A 17,205-nucleotide genomic window follows, 5' to 3' on the forward strand; every position below is an offset into this window, starting at 1 on the left:
CAGTCCAGACCTCTCCAATCTATCTACGGAACTGAAGTGTAATCAGGCACTTAATTGGAAGTACCCCTCCAAGTCATTCACCATCCTCGCTTGGAATTATATCGCCGTTCCTTCACTGTCGCTGGGTCAAAATCCTGGAATTCCCTCCCTAACAGCACTGTGGGTGTACCTACACCACATGGACTGCAGCGGTTCAAGAAGGCAGCTCACCACCACCTTCTCAAGGGCAATTAGGGATGGGCAATAAAGGCTGGCCCAGCCAGCAAAGCCCACATCCGGTGAATAAATGAAAAAAACTGGCCACTGTTGGGTCTCCGCATGAACGATGCCACAGGAGGGCAGAAATCCCGCCTTCTGTGAAATTCCTTCACTCAGAGGGTTGTGAATCTTTGGAACTCTGTATCCCAGAGAGGGTGCTCAGTGAGACCGATGGATGTTTCGACTCAGAGGGTCTAAAGAACTGGACAGGAAAGTAAGATTGATGCAGAAGGTCAGCCATGAAGTCACTGGATGCTACTCCTGCTTCCATTTCTTACATTCTGTCATTCGCCTGTTTACAGGTTAACACTTACAATGATTCACTACCTCATCTGCAACATCAGGCAGGGGTATTTACTTGTATTACGCCTTCTGCAAAAGAGGCAAGAGCTGGAGTTGATTATTATGCTAATTGTAACTGAAATTTCAAAAGAGATATGCAAATAGAATTCCCTTTTACAGCTGTGCAAACTCATTACGAGTTCTTGCGATGGGCAGCATGAATCACACACCCATGGCAACCTCCTCAAGAACCCTGGATATTACATGCAGCAAAGTCTTAGATGTGTTTTGATGAGGTATTATTGCGACCACCATTAACATTATTTAGTCTCTACTGGAAAACCAGCTCGAGCGAAGAGGAGGACAAATGTTTTTACCCAGCAAGTTATGGTACGGAATCCTGTGGTTCCCTTCCAATGGGTTTGCAGGGGGTGGGGGTGGGGGTGGGGGTGGGGCTGGGGGTGGTGCCCGTAAAATTCCCTGGATGGCTTTCCCACCGCCCCCCCATCCGCCCCAACCGGTCAGCAATTTTACGGCGGGACAGGCACGGCCTTGGCCAGCCCGCCCAACCTTGCCCCAATTGAGGCCCTTAAGCGGGCAATTAATGACCACCTCAGGGCCGTTTCCCACCCAGCCTCAATTTGGAGGCAGGCGGGAGGGACTTCAGGAGCAGGGGTAAAGATCGGCAGTTCACTGCTCAGACGTCAGGCGAGAAGGTGGGAAGGAGGGGGTGGTGGTGGTGGGGGCGATGGCGGGCGAAGAGGAGGAGGAGGGGTGGGTGTGGTGGGGGAGGGGAGGAGGGTGGGTTGGGGTAGGGGTGCACCTCCATTAAAGGCCCCCTTTCAACACCAGGCACCAACACTCACCCCTCCCCCAACCCCTCACAAGGTCTGCCCCCCCCCCACCCACCCCCCCGGTGGGTGCTTCTTCCTTCCCTGGCCTCTTCATTGACACTCCCAGCCCTCCTCTGCCCACTACCTCCCCTCCTAGTCCCGAGACACCCCGCACTCACCCGGTCCTGGGCTCCAGGACTTAAGACCCCGGAGCCTGCTTGCAGTCCCAGTCCTGTCCGCCGCAGCTCTGGCGCTGCTGGGGCTACAGGTCAGCTGGCCAGGCCGGTGGCTCACTGAGGTGGGACTTCCTCCCGGGTGAAGGCAGAAGTCCTGCCTCCTTCCAGCAAATCAAGCTCCCCCCCCCGCCCCCCGAGCATGAAGTGGCTGCGAGGTGGCCCAGTATTGGCAGGGATGTGTTCCCCATTGACTCTTTGGTGAAACCCACCTCCTGAAAAATCCTGGTCATGACCTGGAACGCTGGGGATGGATATTGGAAGCAGATTCAATAGTAACTTTCAAAAAAGAGTTGGAAAAATACTTTTTTTTAAAAAAGGAACATGGGAGTGCTAATTGGGTAGCTTTATTTCAAAGAGCCAGAACAGCCCTTAAGAAGGAGCAAGAAATCACAATCAAAACTCTCCACTTACTGCTCCTCTTCCACCCAGCACCCATGTCAGAGCCATTTCTAGCGCTGCAAATGAGCCGTCCAGTAATAGACTACCTTCCTGCAGCAAGCCAATTTGCACACAGCAAGATCTCACAAACAGCACGGTTTAAGTAATAGGTTTGAAAAAGAATTTGAAAAAAAAGGTGATAGTGGCCAGGTAACCTGTTATTTAGCTCAAGTAACATTTGCGCCAGACAAGTGTCAGGCAATGGCCATCTCCAACAAGAGAGAATCCAACCATCTACCCGTGATATTCAATGGCATTACCATCACTGAATCCCCCACTATCAACATCCTGAGCTGAACTAGCCATATAAATACTGTGGCTACAAGAGCAGGTCAGAGGCTGGGAATCCCACGATGAGTAATTCACTTCCTGACTCCCCAAAGCCTGTCCATCATCTACAAGGCACAACTCAGGAGTGTGATGGAATACTCCCCGCTTGCCTGGATGAGGGCAGCTCCCACAACGCTCAAGAAGCTCGACACCATCCAGGACAAAGCAGCCCGCTTGATCGGCACCCCATCCACTACCTTAAACATTTACTCCCTCCACCACCGTTTCACAGTAGCGGCAGTGTGTACCATCTACAAGATGCACTGATGCACTGCAGCAGCACAGCAAGGTTCCTTCGACAGCACCAGTAACCTCTACCATCTAGAAAGGCAAGGGCAGCAGACACATGGGAACACCACCACCTGGAAGTTCCCCTCCAAGCCACTCACCAGCCTGACTTGGAAATATATCGCCGTTTCGCTCCCTCCCTAACAGCACTGTGGGTGTACCTACACCACATGGGCTGCAGCGGTTTAAGAAGGCAGCTCACCACCACCTTCTCAAGGACAATTAGGGAGGGGCAAAAAAAATTTTGGCCTAGCCAGCGATGCCCACATCCCATGAAAGAATTTAAAAAGGTGACAGTGATCAAATAACCTGCTATTTAACAACATAGGTTGTATGATAAATATCTGTCAGGAACTCTGCTCATGGGATCTTTTACATCCTCCTGATAGGTGTAATGACTCATCTGAAAGCTGGACCTCTGACAGTGCAGCGCTCCCTCAGTACCGAGTGTCCGTCTGGATTCTATGATGACTCTGGATGAGACTTGAATCCACAACCTTCTGACTCAGAGGTGAGAATACTCCCCCTGGAGCAACGGCTGACACCAATGTAGCTGAAGCTATTGGGCCAGAGCCAGTGGTACTCCGAAGTAACCAAGACATCAGTGTTGTGGGGGAGGAGGACTGTAACCTGCTCAACATCAAACGCCAGAAGGAGGGACCACTGCTGGCCCACCGCGGGTTCCACCCAACACCCACCCCTCCCCCCCCACCGCTGGTACCGGGTTATCCCCCTGCATGTAACTTAGCCAGCTGTCTCCAGGAACGCCTGATGGAGCTGCAGCCAATACCCAGCGAGCATGGGCTCACCCATTCAAGTAGGCTACTCCTATATGAGACTTCAGCCGTTCAAATAGTCCACACCTCCTGCTGCATCCTTCCCCAGACGACTGGCCCAGGGAATCTTGATTTGTCACTGCTGGCCCTGCATGTTTCAATTAGTTTTGCAGAGACCAGTTATCAGCCAGAGCAAGCACACTGAGCTGCATGCTGATTGTGCGGAGTGTAATTAGAAATTGGGTATCATGCTTCCTGTCCAGTTTCGGGCAGCTTTCAACCACAGACTATAAGCTAAAAAAAGCAGCTTCGAGGTTGACCCAACGCTGAAAGACAAGCCAGGGGTCCCCAGTGGTTCACGATTAATTATTTCCAACACCTGGGGGAATCCCTGGTGGTCCTCTGTAACCTACCTGAACCAAAGACCCACACCCGCCTTTGAAATACAAGCTCCGAATGATCCCAAGACTCTGTAATACACTCACACGGCTCACAGTGTGCAGTAGCCTGATCAAAGTGCTCAAGGCTACAGACAAACCACAAGTGCTCTCCAAAGATGCACAATGTGTTATTAAACAGGACGGAGGTCCACCATATCTCACCGCCACCGTAATCAACCCATTTTCCCCTTCTTTCAATTGGTCCCCGGCTCGGTAATCTCCCCCTCCTTTTACACAAAGCTAACTACTTCACTTAGCCTGTCAGTTCCCTGGCCGCTGATCTACCCAATCCCCGCCCCCCTCACCCCCCGGCCATTGTGTGAGGCTGAACCAGGTCATTCGCCCTGAGCTGCCCAACTTCAGGGCACCTCAGCCCATCTGCTGCGGAAAACCTCATCTGTGTCCTTGTTACCCCCGGACTTGACTATTTTAACCCACTGCTGACCAGCCCCACCACGTTCACCAGCAACTAGCATCATTAATGTGGACACAGAGCCACTGTGGAAGGTACACTCTGAATTACGTTGGTGAGAACGTTTTTCAAGAGGGCAAGGGCGCTCCATAATCTACACCCGTGTGAAGAACAGAATCGAGAGCCTCACTGCACCAAGTGCCAGAGAGAACAAGTGCGCGTGCAAATGCTGGATAAATAAAGGAAAGCTTGCATTCATGTCGCACGTTTTACAACCTCAGGATTCCGAACAGCCAATGAAGTACTTTTGAAGTGTAGCAACTGTTCTGCGTAGGAAACTTGGCAGCTAATTTATGCACAGCAACCCTCAATGTAAGGATGGCCTGGACCTGTTTTTAGTGCTTTAGGAAGGCAGTGGTGTCGTGGTATTGTCACTGGACTAATAATCCAGAGACTGAGGGTAATGTTCTGGGGACCTGGGTTCAAATCCCACCACAGCAGATGGTCAAATTTGAATTCAATAAAAATCCAAAATTAAAAGTCTGCTAATGACCAATGAAACCATTGCTGATTGTCATAAAAACCCATCTGGTTCAGTAATGCCCTTTAGAGAAGGAAATCTGCTGTCCTTACCTGGTCTGGCTTACATGTGACTCCAGACCCACAGCAATGTGGTTGACTCTTAACTGCCCTCTGAAGTGGTCTAGCGAGCCACTCAGTTCTCAAGGGCAATTAGGGATGGGCAATAAATGCTAGCCTAGCCAGCAATGCCCCTGTCCCATGAATGAATAATAGAAAATAAGTGCTTTTGGTTACTTAGCATCTTTAATGCAATTAAATGCCCCAAGGTGCTTCACAGAGGCAAAATTAGATACCCACGTTAGAAGATATTAGGACAGATGGTCAAAGCTTGGTCAAATAGGTAGGTTTTAAGGAGCACCTTAAAGTAGGAAAACAAGGCAGACACTTTTAGCACAGGGGCATTCCAGAGCTTGGCACCCTGGCAGCTAATGGCACAGCCACCAATGGCAACAATTAAAATCAAGGATTCTCTAGAGGCCCGGATTAGAGGAGTGCAGGTGTTTGAGAGGGTTGTGAAACTGGAAGATATTACAGAGGTGGAGAAGGGCGATGGATTTAGGACTAAATATTAGGAAAGCAGCAGGTTAATTCTTCCTGAAATGATGCCATGGGATCTTTTACAACTTTGAGAAGAATGCCAGGGCCTCTGTTTAACATCAAAACTCAGCCACTGTTGTAATGCAAGAAACATAGCAGCCATTTTGCACATCTCTGACAGTGCAGCACTCCCTCAGTACTCCACTGAACAGTCAGCCTGGATATCGTGCTAAGGCCCTGGACTAGGACATGAACCCACAACCTTCTGACTCAGAGGCAATAATAGGGCCACTGAGCCACAGCAGACTGGGCCAGTTCTGCTGGATGAAATAGATGTACACCCAAGTCCTGTGTAGTGGAGTCGTGCTAACAAATGCCAGTTGGAACAAATTTGCACAACATGATTTCTGGACCGATGTGCGCACAAGCCCATTTTAAAAAAAATTTGTTCACAGAACGCAAGTATTGCTGGCTAGAGCAGCATTCGTTGCTCATCCCTAGTTGCCCTTGAAAAAAGTGGTGCTGAGCGGCCTTCTTGAACCGCTGCAGCCCACGTGGTGTAGGTACACCCACAGTGCTAATAGAAAGGGAGTTCCAGGATTTTGATCCAGCGACAGTGAAGGAATGGCGATATATTTCCAAGTCAGGATGGTGAGTGACTTGGAGGGGAACTTGCAGGTGGTGGTGTTCCCATCTATCTGCTGCCCTTGTCCTTCTAGGTGGTAGAGGTCATGGGCTTGGAAGGTGCTGCCGCTTGATAGTGTTGTCGGCGACACCTTCCATCACTTTGCTGATGATTAAGAGTAGACTGATGGGGCGGTAATTGGCCAGGTTGGATTTGTCCTGCTTTTTGTGGACAGGACATACCTGGGTAGTTTTCCACATTGCCGGGTAGATGCCAGTGTTGTAGCTGTACTGGAACAGCTTGGCTAAGGGTGCTGCAAGTTCTGGAGCACAAGTGTTCAGTACCATATCCTTAATGTTGTCAGGTCCCATAGCCTTTGCTGTATCCTGTATCTTCAGCCGTTCCTTGATATCATGTGGAGTGAATCGAATTGGCTGAAGACTGAGGACCTCAGGAGGCCGAGGACCAGGAGGAGGCCAAGATGCATCATCCACTCAGCACTTCTGGCTGAAGGTGGTTGCAAATGCTTCAACCTGGTCTTTTGCACTGATGTGCACCCTCATCATTGAGGATGGGGATATTTGTGGGACCTCCTCCTCCTGTTAGTTGTTTAATTGCCCACCACAATTCACAATCTGATGTGGCAGGGTTGCAGAGCTTAGATCTATTGGTTGGGGGGATTGCTCAGCTCTATCTTCCACCATTTGAAATGGAAGTAGCCCTGTGTTGTAGCTCTAGGATGGCACCTCATTTTTGAGGTATGCCAGATGTTTGCAAATCCTTCCTGGAAAAGTTGCTCTGCACAAATATCACAGTTGTGATAATAAGGTTGTGATCAAGCTGCCAAGCTATGGTCCCCTATTCCAGGGTGACCAAAGCTCAGGAAATAAAATAAGGAACTTTGGAGACTGGGGGATGGCGGGGAGTGTGGGAGTGTTGGTGAGGCAGCATACCCGGGTTGGGGGAGGGGGGTTTTGGGCAGCGGTGTGCTGGCATGTAAAGAGACCTGATGGGATTGGGGGCTGCTGGCAAGACTGGAGATCGGGATAAGTGGGTGCTAAACACCTCGCAACATTCCGAATTTTTTTCTTTTTTACTTACAGTCAGCCTCCTCTCTCCTCAAGCTGTACCCTCCACACTCTGCGCTCCTCCCCATCATACAAACACCTCTCCCCAACTCAACTCCCTTGGGTTGCCACCAACCTCCTGCCCCAAGATTTGGACATAACTACACACCCCACCCACCCAAGGTTTGGGCTGCGCCATTACTTCACCGACTCCCCCTCCCTTGCCCAACCCGCCACTCCCACTCCACTAGCTCAGGACTGCCAGGCCCAGACTGCCCCCGACAAGCAACCCCCCCCCCCCCCCCCAATTAACTTTCAGGGAGTCCGCCACTCCTTCCCAAGGCTCTTTGGCTCCAGCCTAAATCCAGGCAACCACCTCACACACCATGGCCAAGAAGGCTGCCAACACAGCAGTGCACAGACAGCATCAGCACACTGCACGTGCTTTGAGTGCCAAATATACTATGGCAACAAGAGGAGACTCCCCAGCATCCTGGGAGCCAATTACCCAAAATATAGGGCATACGGTAACCTGGGAAGAAACGGTACTGGATGTGGGACAATCACTAAATTCCAGGACAATCCCATAAAACACAGGATGGCTGGTCACCTTGTCCTACTCGAAAGGACTAACTTTTATACTGATGAGTTCCAAATGCTGATTCTTGCCAAAAATTTATTTTTCTTTTGCTAAGATTTGATTTTGTAGCCTTGCTAAAACAGATGTCATTGCATGCATCTGGTTTATGTATGCGCAGCAGATAAGATGCAGTATTCTTGTCAGTTTATTGCATCCAGAGAGCGATTAGGAGAACAAATCTTGTGGTTTTCAGATTGGTAGACTGAGCCAGAGATCAAGCAATATTAAAATAGAGAGGCCACAAAAGGGAATATGCAGAAGGAAGAAAGAGGGGGGGAGGGAGGGCTGAATAACCTGGCTGGAAAGGGGGCAAGGCTCCAGGAAGCAAAGGGTAAAAGGGGCTGCACCAGTAAGAGAATGACAGCGATAGAAGACCTAAGAGGTCAAAGTCCCTTCCACACTCGGTCTGTTAACTTTATATAAACCTGAAGAACTTTACTGTAGTCGAAGGGAAGAGAACCTTGGTCAGTCACTAAGACAACAACATTCAAAATGGGTTTGCCCACCTGTGGGTATCCTGTCTGCATATCTGTTCAATGGATAGAGAGTTTGCTAAGTCTTGACTTGTGGTTGAGATGCTTCCAAACAAACAGTTGAAGTTTCACTTCTGTCTGACAGTTTAGTCCTGTCCTTAGTTAAACCTTGACCAGAAATTCCCAGTCCCTTACAGGACAGGAGCAGAGGTGGGGCTATTAACCTGCCTGCTCCGGAGTGCTTCACTCCCAGTGCAGTTCTGCCAATGAGGGTAGAAAAGCCATCTCCAGGCCAAACAAGTTCTAACTTTTGTATTGCTCATTTCTGAGTGCTGATTCTTGCCAAACGCTCATTTTTCTTTTGCTAACCTTGCTAAAACCAGCTTGTGTTATCGCATGCAACAGGTTTGTGTGTCTGAACCAGATGAGATGAGATGTACAGATTAGAAAAGAACCCTGGTTTTGAAACTGGTGGACTGAGGTCAAGCAATATTAAAATAAAGATGTCGCAAAAGAGCATGTGCAGAAGGGAAAAAGAGGGGGAGGGAGGGCTAAATAACTTGGCTGGAAAAGGGCAAACCCCCAGGAAGCGAAGGGTAAAAGGGGCTGCAAACAAGCAAGAGAATGACAGTGATAGAAGACCCAGGAGGACCCCTGGAAGGTCCCTATTCCCAGCATGTTGATGGCGGAGGTGGGAATACGGAGATGTGATTGCGGAGGGGGATCGGCCCCATCTCCCAATTCCCACCTCCATCAGGAAATTGAATTTGTTTCTACAACCAACAAGAGGTCTCCAATGGGATCAGTCGCTGAGACTCAATTTGGACTTTTTCCTTCTACATGCTGTTGTACCAACATACAAAATAGTAGGAGTAGGCCATTCGGCCCCTCGAGCCTGCTCCGCCATTCAATAAGATCACGGCTGATCAGTTTGCATTTCAAGTTCTACATTCCTTTGTATCCCCGTTAACCTTTGATTCCCTTGCCTAACAAGAATCTATCTACCTCTGCCTTAAAAATATTCAATGATCACCCCCTCCCCCACCCTCCACTGCTGTGAGGCAGAGAATTCCAAAGTCTCTCAACCTTCAGGAGGAAAAAATTCTCCTCACCTCTGTCCTATAAGGGCGACCCCTAATTTTAAAACAGCGTCCCCTAGTCCTGGACTCACCCAATGTTCTGTTCATGGCTCGACAGGAGGCTTCATAAGACGACGGAGACCCTTATGAAACAAAATCTGCATCTTTACCTACTACCATTTCTGGGTTAATGTGCTCAGGCTTAACCATTAACTTCAGGTGGACAATGGATACGGGATACTTTTACTGGGTAAAGCTCATTTACAGCAGAACAATAAAGGGAAGAAATAATAAAGCTCACTATTACAATGAAGTATCCAACCTTATACAACAATACATTGTAACACCCAACCCTTTGGCTAAGGTATTAAATTAGAGTTGATCATTGCACTGTAATAATATTGTGTCAAGGACTTGGTTTAAGTATTAAATGTCTAGTTTGTATCTGTCGTTACAAAGGAAGTAGATATAAATTAAAAGGGGAGAGGAGCGTTATAGGCAGAATAATAGGTAGAAAGGATGTACTGAAAAGATTAGCATTACTGAAATGTTGATAAATCATCTGGTCTAGATTGAAAAGCATCCTAGGTTGATGAGAAAAACAAAAGTGGAAAAGTAGAGACATTGCTCACAATCCTTCAATCCTGATTGGATACAGGGGTATTGCTGAATGGCTGCCAGTATTAGAACCATAGAAAAGTTACAGCGCAGGAGGCCAGTCGGCCCATCTTGTCCATGCCAGCCCAAGGGCACCCAGGTGCCCTTTCTAATCCCACCTTCCTGCACCCAGCCCATAGCCCTGCAGCTTACAGCACTTTAGGTGCAGATCCAGGTACTTTTTAAAAGAGTTTAGAGTTTCAGCCTCTACCACCAACTTGGGCAGTGAATTCCAGACACCCACTACCCTCTGCGTAAAAAGGTTCTTCCTCATGTCCCCCCTACACCTTCTGCCACTTATCTCGAATCTATGTCCCCTGGTTCTAGAATTCTCCATCAAGGGAAACAATTTTTTCCTGTCCACTCTATCTATGCCCCTCATAATTTTGTACTCCTCAATCAAGTCACCTCTCAACCTTCTTTGTTCCAGGGAAAATAACCCCAACCTATCCAATCTTTCCTCGTAGCTACACTTTTCTAACCCTGGCAACATTCTTGTAAACCTCTTCGGCACGCTCTCCAGAGCTATTACATCCTTCCTGTAATGTGGTTTTTATAGCACTATTCAAGAAAGGGGAGAGGGATAAGCCAGGAAACCTCAGGCCAATCAGCCCAACACCAGTGGCGGAAACCATTATCAGGAGCCATTATAAGATCGAAGCCCATGGAATTAAGAGGAAAGTTGGATTCAACTTTCTGTGGCAAATTTATTTCCTCTCTATCAGGCAAGAACAGTAACTTCACACCCTTCAATGTGCCAGGCTGAGAGATGCCAATTTTTGCGGAGCTCGTGGCAGAGTGCCATAACTCTTACAGCAACTTTTCAAATTTCTGAATTTATGCACGTATCTGCTGAGGTAAGAGTTAGAGCTACTAGCCCCACCCTGCAATTTTTGAAAAAAATTTTGAAAGCAATTTTTGAGCCAATAATGTATGCAAAGTAGCAGTGGTTGGAGCCAGTTTGCAGTTATTTCCTGAATGAAAATCTATTGTTACCTTCAGTAAAAACCCAACCTGATCTTCTCAGCTGCCAGTATTAATCAACAGGTAGGATTTAAGTCACTGGATTCGAAACTGACATTTGCAGATTTTAAAATCTACTTTCCTTCTCACTGAGTTCCGCATATTAATGAGGTTATACTTTTCCAATAGGAAAATATAATCCTGTTCGGGCAGCAGAAGGAACAGAACAAGTCTGTAATTATCTGAAGGAGGTAACATCAAGTAAATTGTCCTTTAATGCCTCTCTTGTTAAGCATACTTTTCCGAAACATTAACTTGTAGGAATTCCCTTCAGCGCAAGTCTGGTCTAGTGTGGAGCCACACAGTTCAAATGGTCCCAAGGTTGCAGTGCTGATCTGGGCACAGATAGCAAAGGTCAAAAGAGTTGGATTGTTTTGGTTGGTAGGGGGGGGGGAGGTAGGGATGCTACAATTGATCTCCGCACCCCCTGATCAGACAGGGTGACAACTCCCAGTGATACCCCGCTAGACACTGTACAAATGGTGAGCACATTAAGAATTGGGCCCAGCCACTGTGGTTGAAAGGCCAGCTAACGGTCACTTGCATGACGGACAGATGAAAAACGGTTACTTGGATGAAATATTGAGGTTAGTGAGTGAATGGGACCACAGGGGGTAAAGCAGGATGACAGGGAGCTGGTTACAGCAAGAGGTGGTCAGCTGTTAATGTTTAAGTGTGGCCCTTAGGCCAGTGCTCAGTGCCGCCGTGATTGTGTGTGGCCTGAGTCCAGTCCCGTGTATCTGGCCTTACAGCCAATAATTACAGACTTGTTCTCCTTCTTCTGCTGGGCTAACAACTTGGGATTATGTGTTCCCATCGGGAAAGTAAGAACCTCATTAACATGCGGAACTCAGTGAAAAGGAAAGTGGGTTTTGATAACAGTTACGTATCCAGTGACTTAGATCCTATCTGATAATTAATACTGGCAGCTGAGAAGGTTGGTTTAGATTTTTGAAACTCTATCGTTACTCTCTGACATGCAGGAAATAACTGAGAAATAACTGCACAAATTATGAGCTCAAAAATTGCTTTCAAGAAATGGCTGATGCTCATGGCTCCAGCTGTTATTTCAGTGAAAATGTCAAAACTTCTGACAAGGGCAGATGTGTGATTAAATGCAGAAATTGAAAAGTTGGCTGTAAGAGTTGAATCACTGCTAATAGGCAAATGCAAACAAACCTTTGAAATATTGATCCACCCAGAGCCATATTTGAAAACAAACTTATCCGTTTATTTTGGGTTTTGGAGGCAACAGGTAATTTGGTCCGTGTTAAAGATAAACATGTCTTTCTGATGTGATTCCATTTGCAAAGCTAATGAAAGGACGACTCAATGGGGAATGAGGAAAGACGGCTACAATTCAGCTGTAGCCTTTCCTGCCATGCATTTCCACCTCAAACTGATGCCATGGGTGTAATGTAAAAACGCAGTTTATTGGTGCTCAAAATGTAACCAGGTTTCAGTTTTCACCAAACAAATGCAACCTGAACCAAATCTGATGTGAGGCGGTGGGGAGAGGCAATCTTACTCTATACCATCCAACCTCACTGACTGTTTGATAGACGCTACACAGGATATGTTCCAAAGTAGAGCTAAGACAATTTGACATTTTGACCTTGTAAATACTAAAGTGACAGGGAGAGAGAGACTTGATAAATTACACTTAACTGTAGTTTGATTGCTAACGTACGGTGTGGAAACAGCCTGTGTGCAATGTGAGTACGCAACCGGACAATGCCTACCAATGTGAAATACGCAGTCTTTAACTGGGGTGGGTGGGAGAAAAAAAAATCAGGAAGCACTCACCGATGTAAGTCCACTCAGATGCTGTAAAGAAAATATGAAAACATTAATGAAACCAGATCATGAAGTGTTGAATATTCACCTTCATACACAGTCAAACACAACTGACCAGACCTTGCTGGAAAAATAGCTGGTGAATTAATGGTGCATGTGATTATTAATACTAAAACTGGCCAGTAAATTCAGTGGATGAGGAGATATTCGGAGAGTTGCAAATCTCCAGAATTTGTTGCCTGATTTACTCTGCTCAACTATTTGCTTTGCATAAATAGCATCTCAGCCTTAGGCTCCATATTATGTTTAAGAAAATGCTGAATTTTCACCTTAATTACCCATTAAGCTTGCAGCCACAGAAAGTCAGGGCTGGTTATTAACAGCACAAGTATTTGTTTAATCAACCTGCTAATGCAGTGGCTAACAACTTCTGTAACCCAGATAAAAAGAAAGGGACCAATTCAACTTGTTCAATTTCATTCCTGCAGGTACTAAATTATTGCTGGAGATGTAAAATTACATTTTTTTTTCACTCTTTTCAGTCTGTTTTTCCCCCTCCTCTCTCTCTCTCTATCCAATCTTTCATTCCTTCACTTTCTGTACCCAATACAGTCCTCCTAAAATATGAAGTGCCAGAGAACTGGAGGATTGAAAATGTTACACTCATGTTCAAAGGGGGTGAGAGGGGTAAACCCACTCAAGGATAGTCTACCTGTGGTGGGGAAAGTTTGAGACATATTAACCTGGAATTCAATTAATACTTGGAAAAACATGGAGTAATAAGTGAAAGCCATGATAGATTTATTAAAAGGCAAATCATGTTTAACTTAATTGAGCCCTTTGATGCAGGAATGGAGTGTCCTGGGTTTTTTTAAACTCAGCCTTTGAAGATGGCGGTACAAGTTGAGGAGGCTATTCAAACAGCCTACGGGATCCACGACTGTATAAACATAAGCATAAAGTATAAAAACAAGAACATTATGCCATACCTTTATATAACAGTAGCTAAACCTCAGCCAGAGCAATGTGTCTAATTCTGGGCACCACACTTGAGGGAGGATGTCAAAGCCTTCGAAAGGACGCGGAGGAGATTCATTAGAATGATCCCAGGGAAAGTCTTCAGTCTCCAGGGAGAGACTGGAGAAGCTGGAGTTAGTCTCCTTAGAGCAGAGGTCAAGGGGAGATTTGAAGAGGTGCAAGCATTTTGATAGAGTAAATAAGGGTAAAATGTTTCCAGTGGCAGGAGGGCAAGTAACCAGTGGGCACAGATTGAAGACAATGGGCAAAAGAACAAGAGGGAACATGAGAAAAAATATTTACACAGTGAGTTGTTGTGACATGGAATGCACTACCTGATCGGGTAGTGGAAGCTGATCCAATAGGAACTTGCAAAAGGAAATTAGATATATATTTGAATATTTGAAGAAAATTTGCGGGCTTGGGGCAAAGGACATGGAGAGTGGAACTAATTGGATAGTTCTTTCAATGAAGCAGCATAGGCATGATGGGCTGAATGGCCTCCTTTTGTATCATTCAACTCTAATTCATTCGAATTCATTCTCTTTCCTTTGTTTATTTCTCAATGCTTGAATCTCTATGGTTGAGGTGGCTTTGGCCCCGTCATTCACTAAGGTTCCCATTATCAGCTCACATTTCCAGCAAGTTGTGGTGCAAAAAAATTCTGAAGGATGCAGAGAAAGGGTCTAACTAATGGGGCTACCCCACAAAATTACCCCCTCCAGCAAGATCTGACCTGGTCCTTTTGCCAGGAGACAGAATTCAAGTCTTTTAAAGTGGTAAACCCTCATGCAGCACCAGTCATCACTGTGCTGCAGGGCACAATAAATCATTCATCGGCACTTTGTGATGCCCCACACCTACAGACGTTGATATTTATAGAGCTTCTTCCCATACACAGACTCCAGTTCCCCATTGAACCCTCCGTAATATACACACAATCCCAAAAAGAAGCAAGATGCTGAGTGAAATCCCTATATTTATAAGTACGGGTCCTGGAAATTGCAGTCCATTAACCTGACCCTGTGCCTCATGGAGCTGATCAGTGCAGATTCAGCTCAAGCCAAGCCATTTCCTCAATGGAGAGTCATTCCCAGGGCCCGAGCTGTTCCATCCCACAGCCCTGGTCTCATCCATCAGGCAAATTTCCAGCATGAAATCCACCCAGCCTGTGGGGACCCTCACGCTGAAACCCACCCACCCAGCCTGTGGGGACCCTCACGCTGAAACCCACCCAGCCAGTGAGGACCTTCATGCTGAAACCCATCCACCCAGCCTGAGTGAACAACAATGAAACTAAGTGAATGAATGAATACCATCCCAACCCAGATAAATGAAGACCCTCCACCCCCCCAGGGCAAATGAAGACCCTCCATCCCCAGCCCCCAGGATAAGTGAAGACCCTCCACACCCCCCCCCCCCCCCAGGATAAATGAAGACCTTCCACCACCACCACCCCCAACCCCCCCCCCCCGGGTAAGTGATGACTCTTCCCCCCCCCAACGTAAGTGATGACTCACCACCAACCACCCCCCCACCCCCCCAGGGTAAGTGAAGACCTTCCACTCACCCCCCACCTCCCCCCGGGTAAGTGATGACTCTCCACCCCCCCGAGGGTAAGTGAAGACCCTCCACCTCCACCCCCCCCCCAGAGTAAGTGATGACTCTACCCTCCTCTTCCTCTCGGGGTAAGTAAGGACCCTCCAAAGATCCCTCACTGACCTCCAGTTGCCAGGAGTCGGCTCCTCAGCTGCAGGATGAAAATTACTGAGCACCAGATCCGCGAACCTCGTCCCAGGCACATGGTGAAGACTCTGGGCTGCTGCTCTCGGCTGTCCTGTCCTGTCCTGTCTGTCTGTCTCTCTCTCTCTCTCCTGGCTCTGGGCTGTTTATAGCGAGAGCTGTCGGGAGGCTGGCCCAGTCTCTGGGCGTTACTATGTGGAGATGCCGGACACTATGGAACCTGTCTGACCGGTTCAAAGCTCAATTTGTTCATTAAAGTGCGAGGGCAGAGCGGGACAGTTAGCAACTCCAGCCCATCGAATGGGATCCAGGAGATGGTGAATTGGCTCCACCCCACTCTACTCTTGAGAGTCTATAATTAATCAATTCATCTCTCTCACACCATTATCTTTGGTTTCGCTCCAGGAAGCTTCAGAAAACTTCTTGGAATAAAGTAACTGAAATTTCCTGTCCGGTAAAGCTCCGAGTGTCTCACCCAGATAAAGGGAGGAAATGGACTCGCAAAATTCGGGCTAAAGAACTGAAACAATGAAATTCCCTGAGGGTCATGTAAACTTTGGACCGTTCAGTGTTGAGGCGAATGGCCGCTTGTTACAGACAACGCACTGACCCTAATGGAAAACGGGAGCTTATAAACATGTGCCACTAAATCCATGTGGGGCTCCGTTGTGGCAAAGTTTAAACTGGTCCAGTGGCTGAGGGAGAAAAGAGGCAAGTTAACGGTACATGAGCGGCGCCAGAGTTAAAACTGAGAGAAAGGAGAGACAAAGAGAGAGACAAAGGGGGAGGGGGGGGCGGGAATGGGGAGATAAAACACCAGGATATCAATCACGTCTGCCCAACACGGGCACTCGTTTTAATTAAAAATAAATCATTTAAATCTAAAATAAATCATTTTAATCAGCTATTGCTTCGACCTTTCCGTTCAAACGAGTGAGAGAATACTTTACACACAGCGAGTTAAACTTGGGAAGCTTCATTTCCAGAGTTTAATTAACCTTGGAAGAACTAAAGCAGTTAAGAATTTTTTTTAAAAAAAGGAACCGAATTGTATTTTTACTCAGGGGCTGTGTGTATAAATGTTGAGACTGAGTAAGACGTGTGTTTCTTTTAGACCAGGCAGTGCACTATCTCCCCACCGGAGAGCAGCCAGTCTCAATCGGTGTGTGTGTGTGTCTACAGCCACGTTAATCGTGGAGACAGGGTATCCTCAGGCACAGGCAGAACCAATAATCCCACTTTCAAATTGAGAGTGGAGGGGGAAGGAGGTTCAAAGTAAAAACTAAGGTGTCCGCTTCAAATCGGGGACCGGAGAGGGGGTTGGGCATCGGAATACAGAGATAAAAGCAAAGAACTGCGAATGCTGGAAATCCAAAACAAAAACAAAATGACCTGCAAAAACTCAGCAGTTCTCACTGGCCCTCTATCCAGCTCTTCTTGTCCCACCCCCACCTTAAACCACCTTATATTTCACCCCTTTCCTATTTTTACTTAGTTCTGTTGAAGGGTCATGAGGACTCGAAACGTCAACTGTGCTCTTCTCCGCCGATGCTGCCAGACCTGCTGAGTTTTTCCAGGTATTTTTGTTTTTGTTTTGGGCATCTGAAAACTGGACTGTCCAGTATAAAAACCGGACGATTGGCTACTAGAGGTCTGTCAGTAATTCCCAACC

At 47.2% G+C, this 17,205-nt stretch overlaps 1 protein-coding gene across 1 annotated transcript in view; it reads right to left on the reverse strand.

Annotated features, from left to right (window-relative positions):
- Positions 1 to 15,861, reverse strand: part of ca12 (carbonic anhydrase XII) — a 68,315-nt gene extending 52,454 nt beyond the window's left edge. The window contains exons 1-2 of the mRNA XM_041178630.1: positions 15,513 to 15,861; positions 12,783 to 12,803 (exon numbers count right to left, since the gene is read on the reverse strand). Coding sequence (XP_041034564.1) covers positions 12,783 to 12,803; positions 15,513 to 15,594 — 103 coding nt within the window. The 5' untranslated portion in view covers positions 15,595 to 15,861. The remainder of the gene's footprint in view (positions 1 to 12,782; positions 12,804 to 15,512) is intronic.
- Between the last annotated feature and the right edge of the window lie 1,344 nt (positions 15,862 to 17,205).

This window comes from Carcharodon carcharias, chromosome 32, assembly GCF_017639515.1.
Source record: "Carcharodon carcharias isolate sCarCar2 chromosome 32, sCarCar2.pri, whole genome shotgun sequence".
Classification (NCBI taxonomy): Eukaryota; Metazoa; Chordata; class Chondrichthyes; order Lamniformes; family Lamnidae; genus Carcharodon; species Carcharodon carcharias.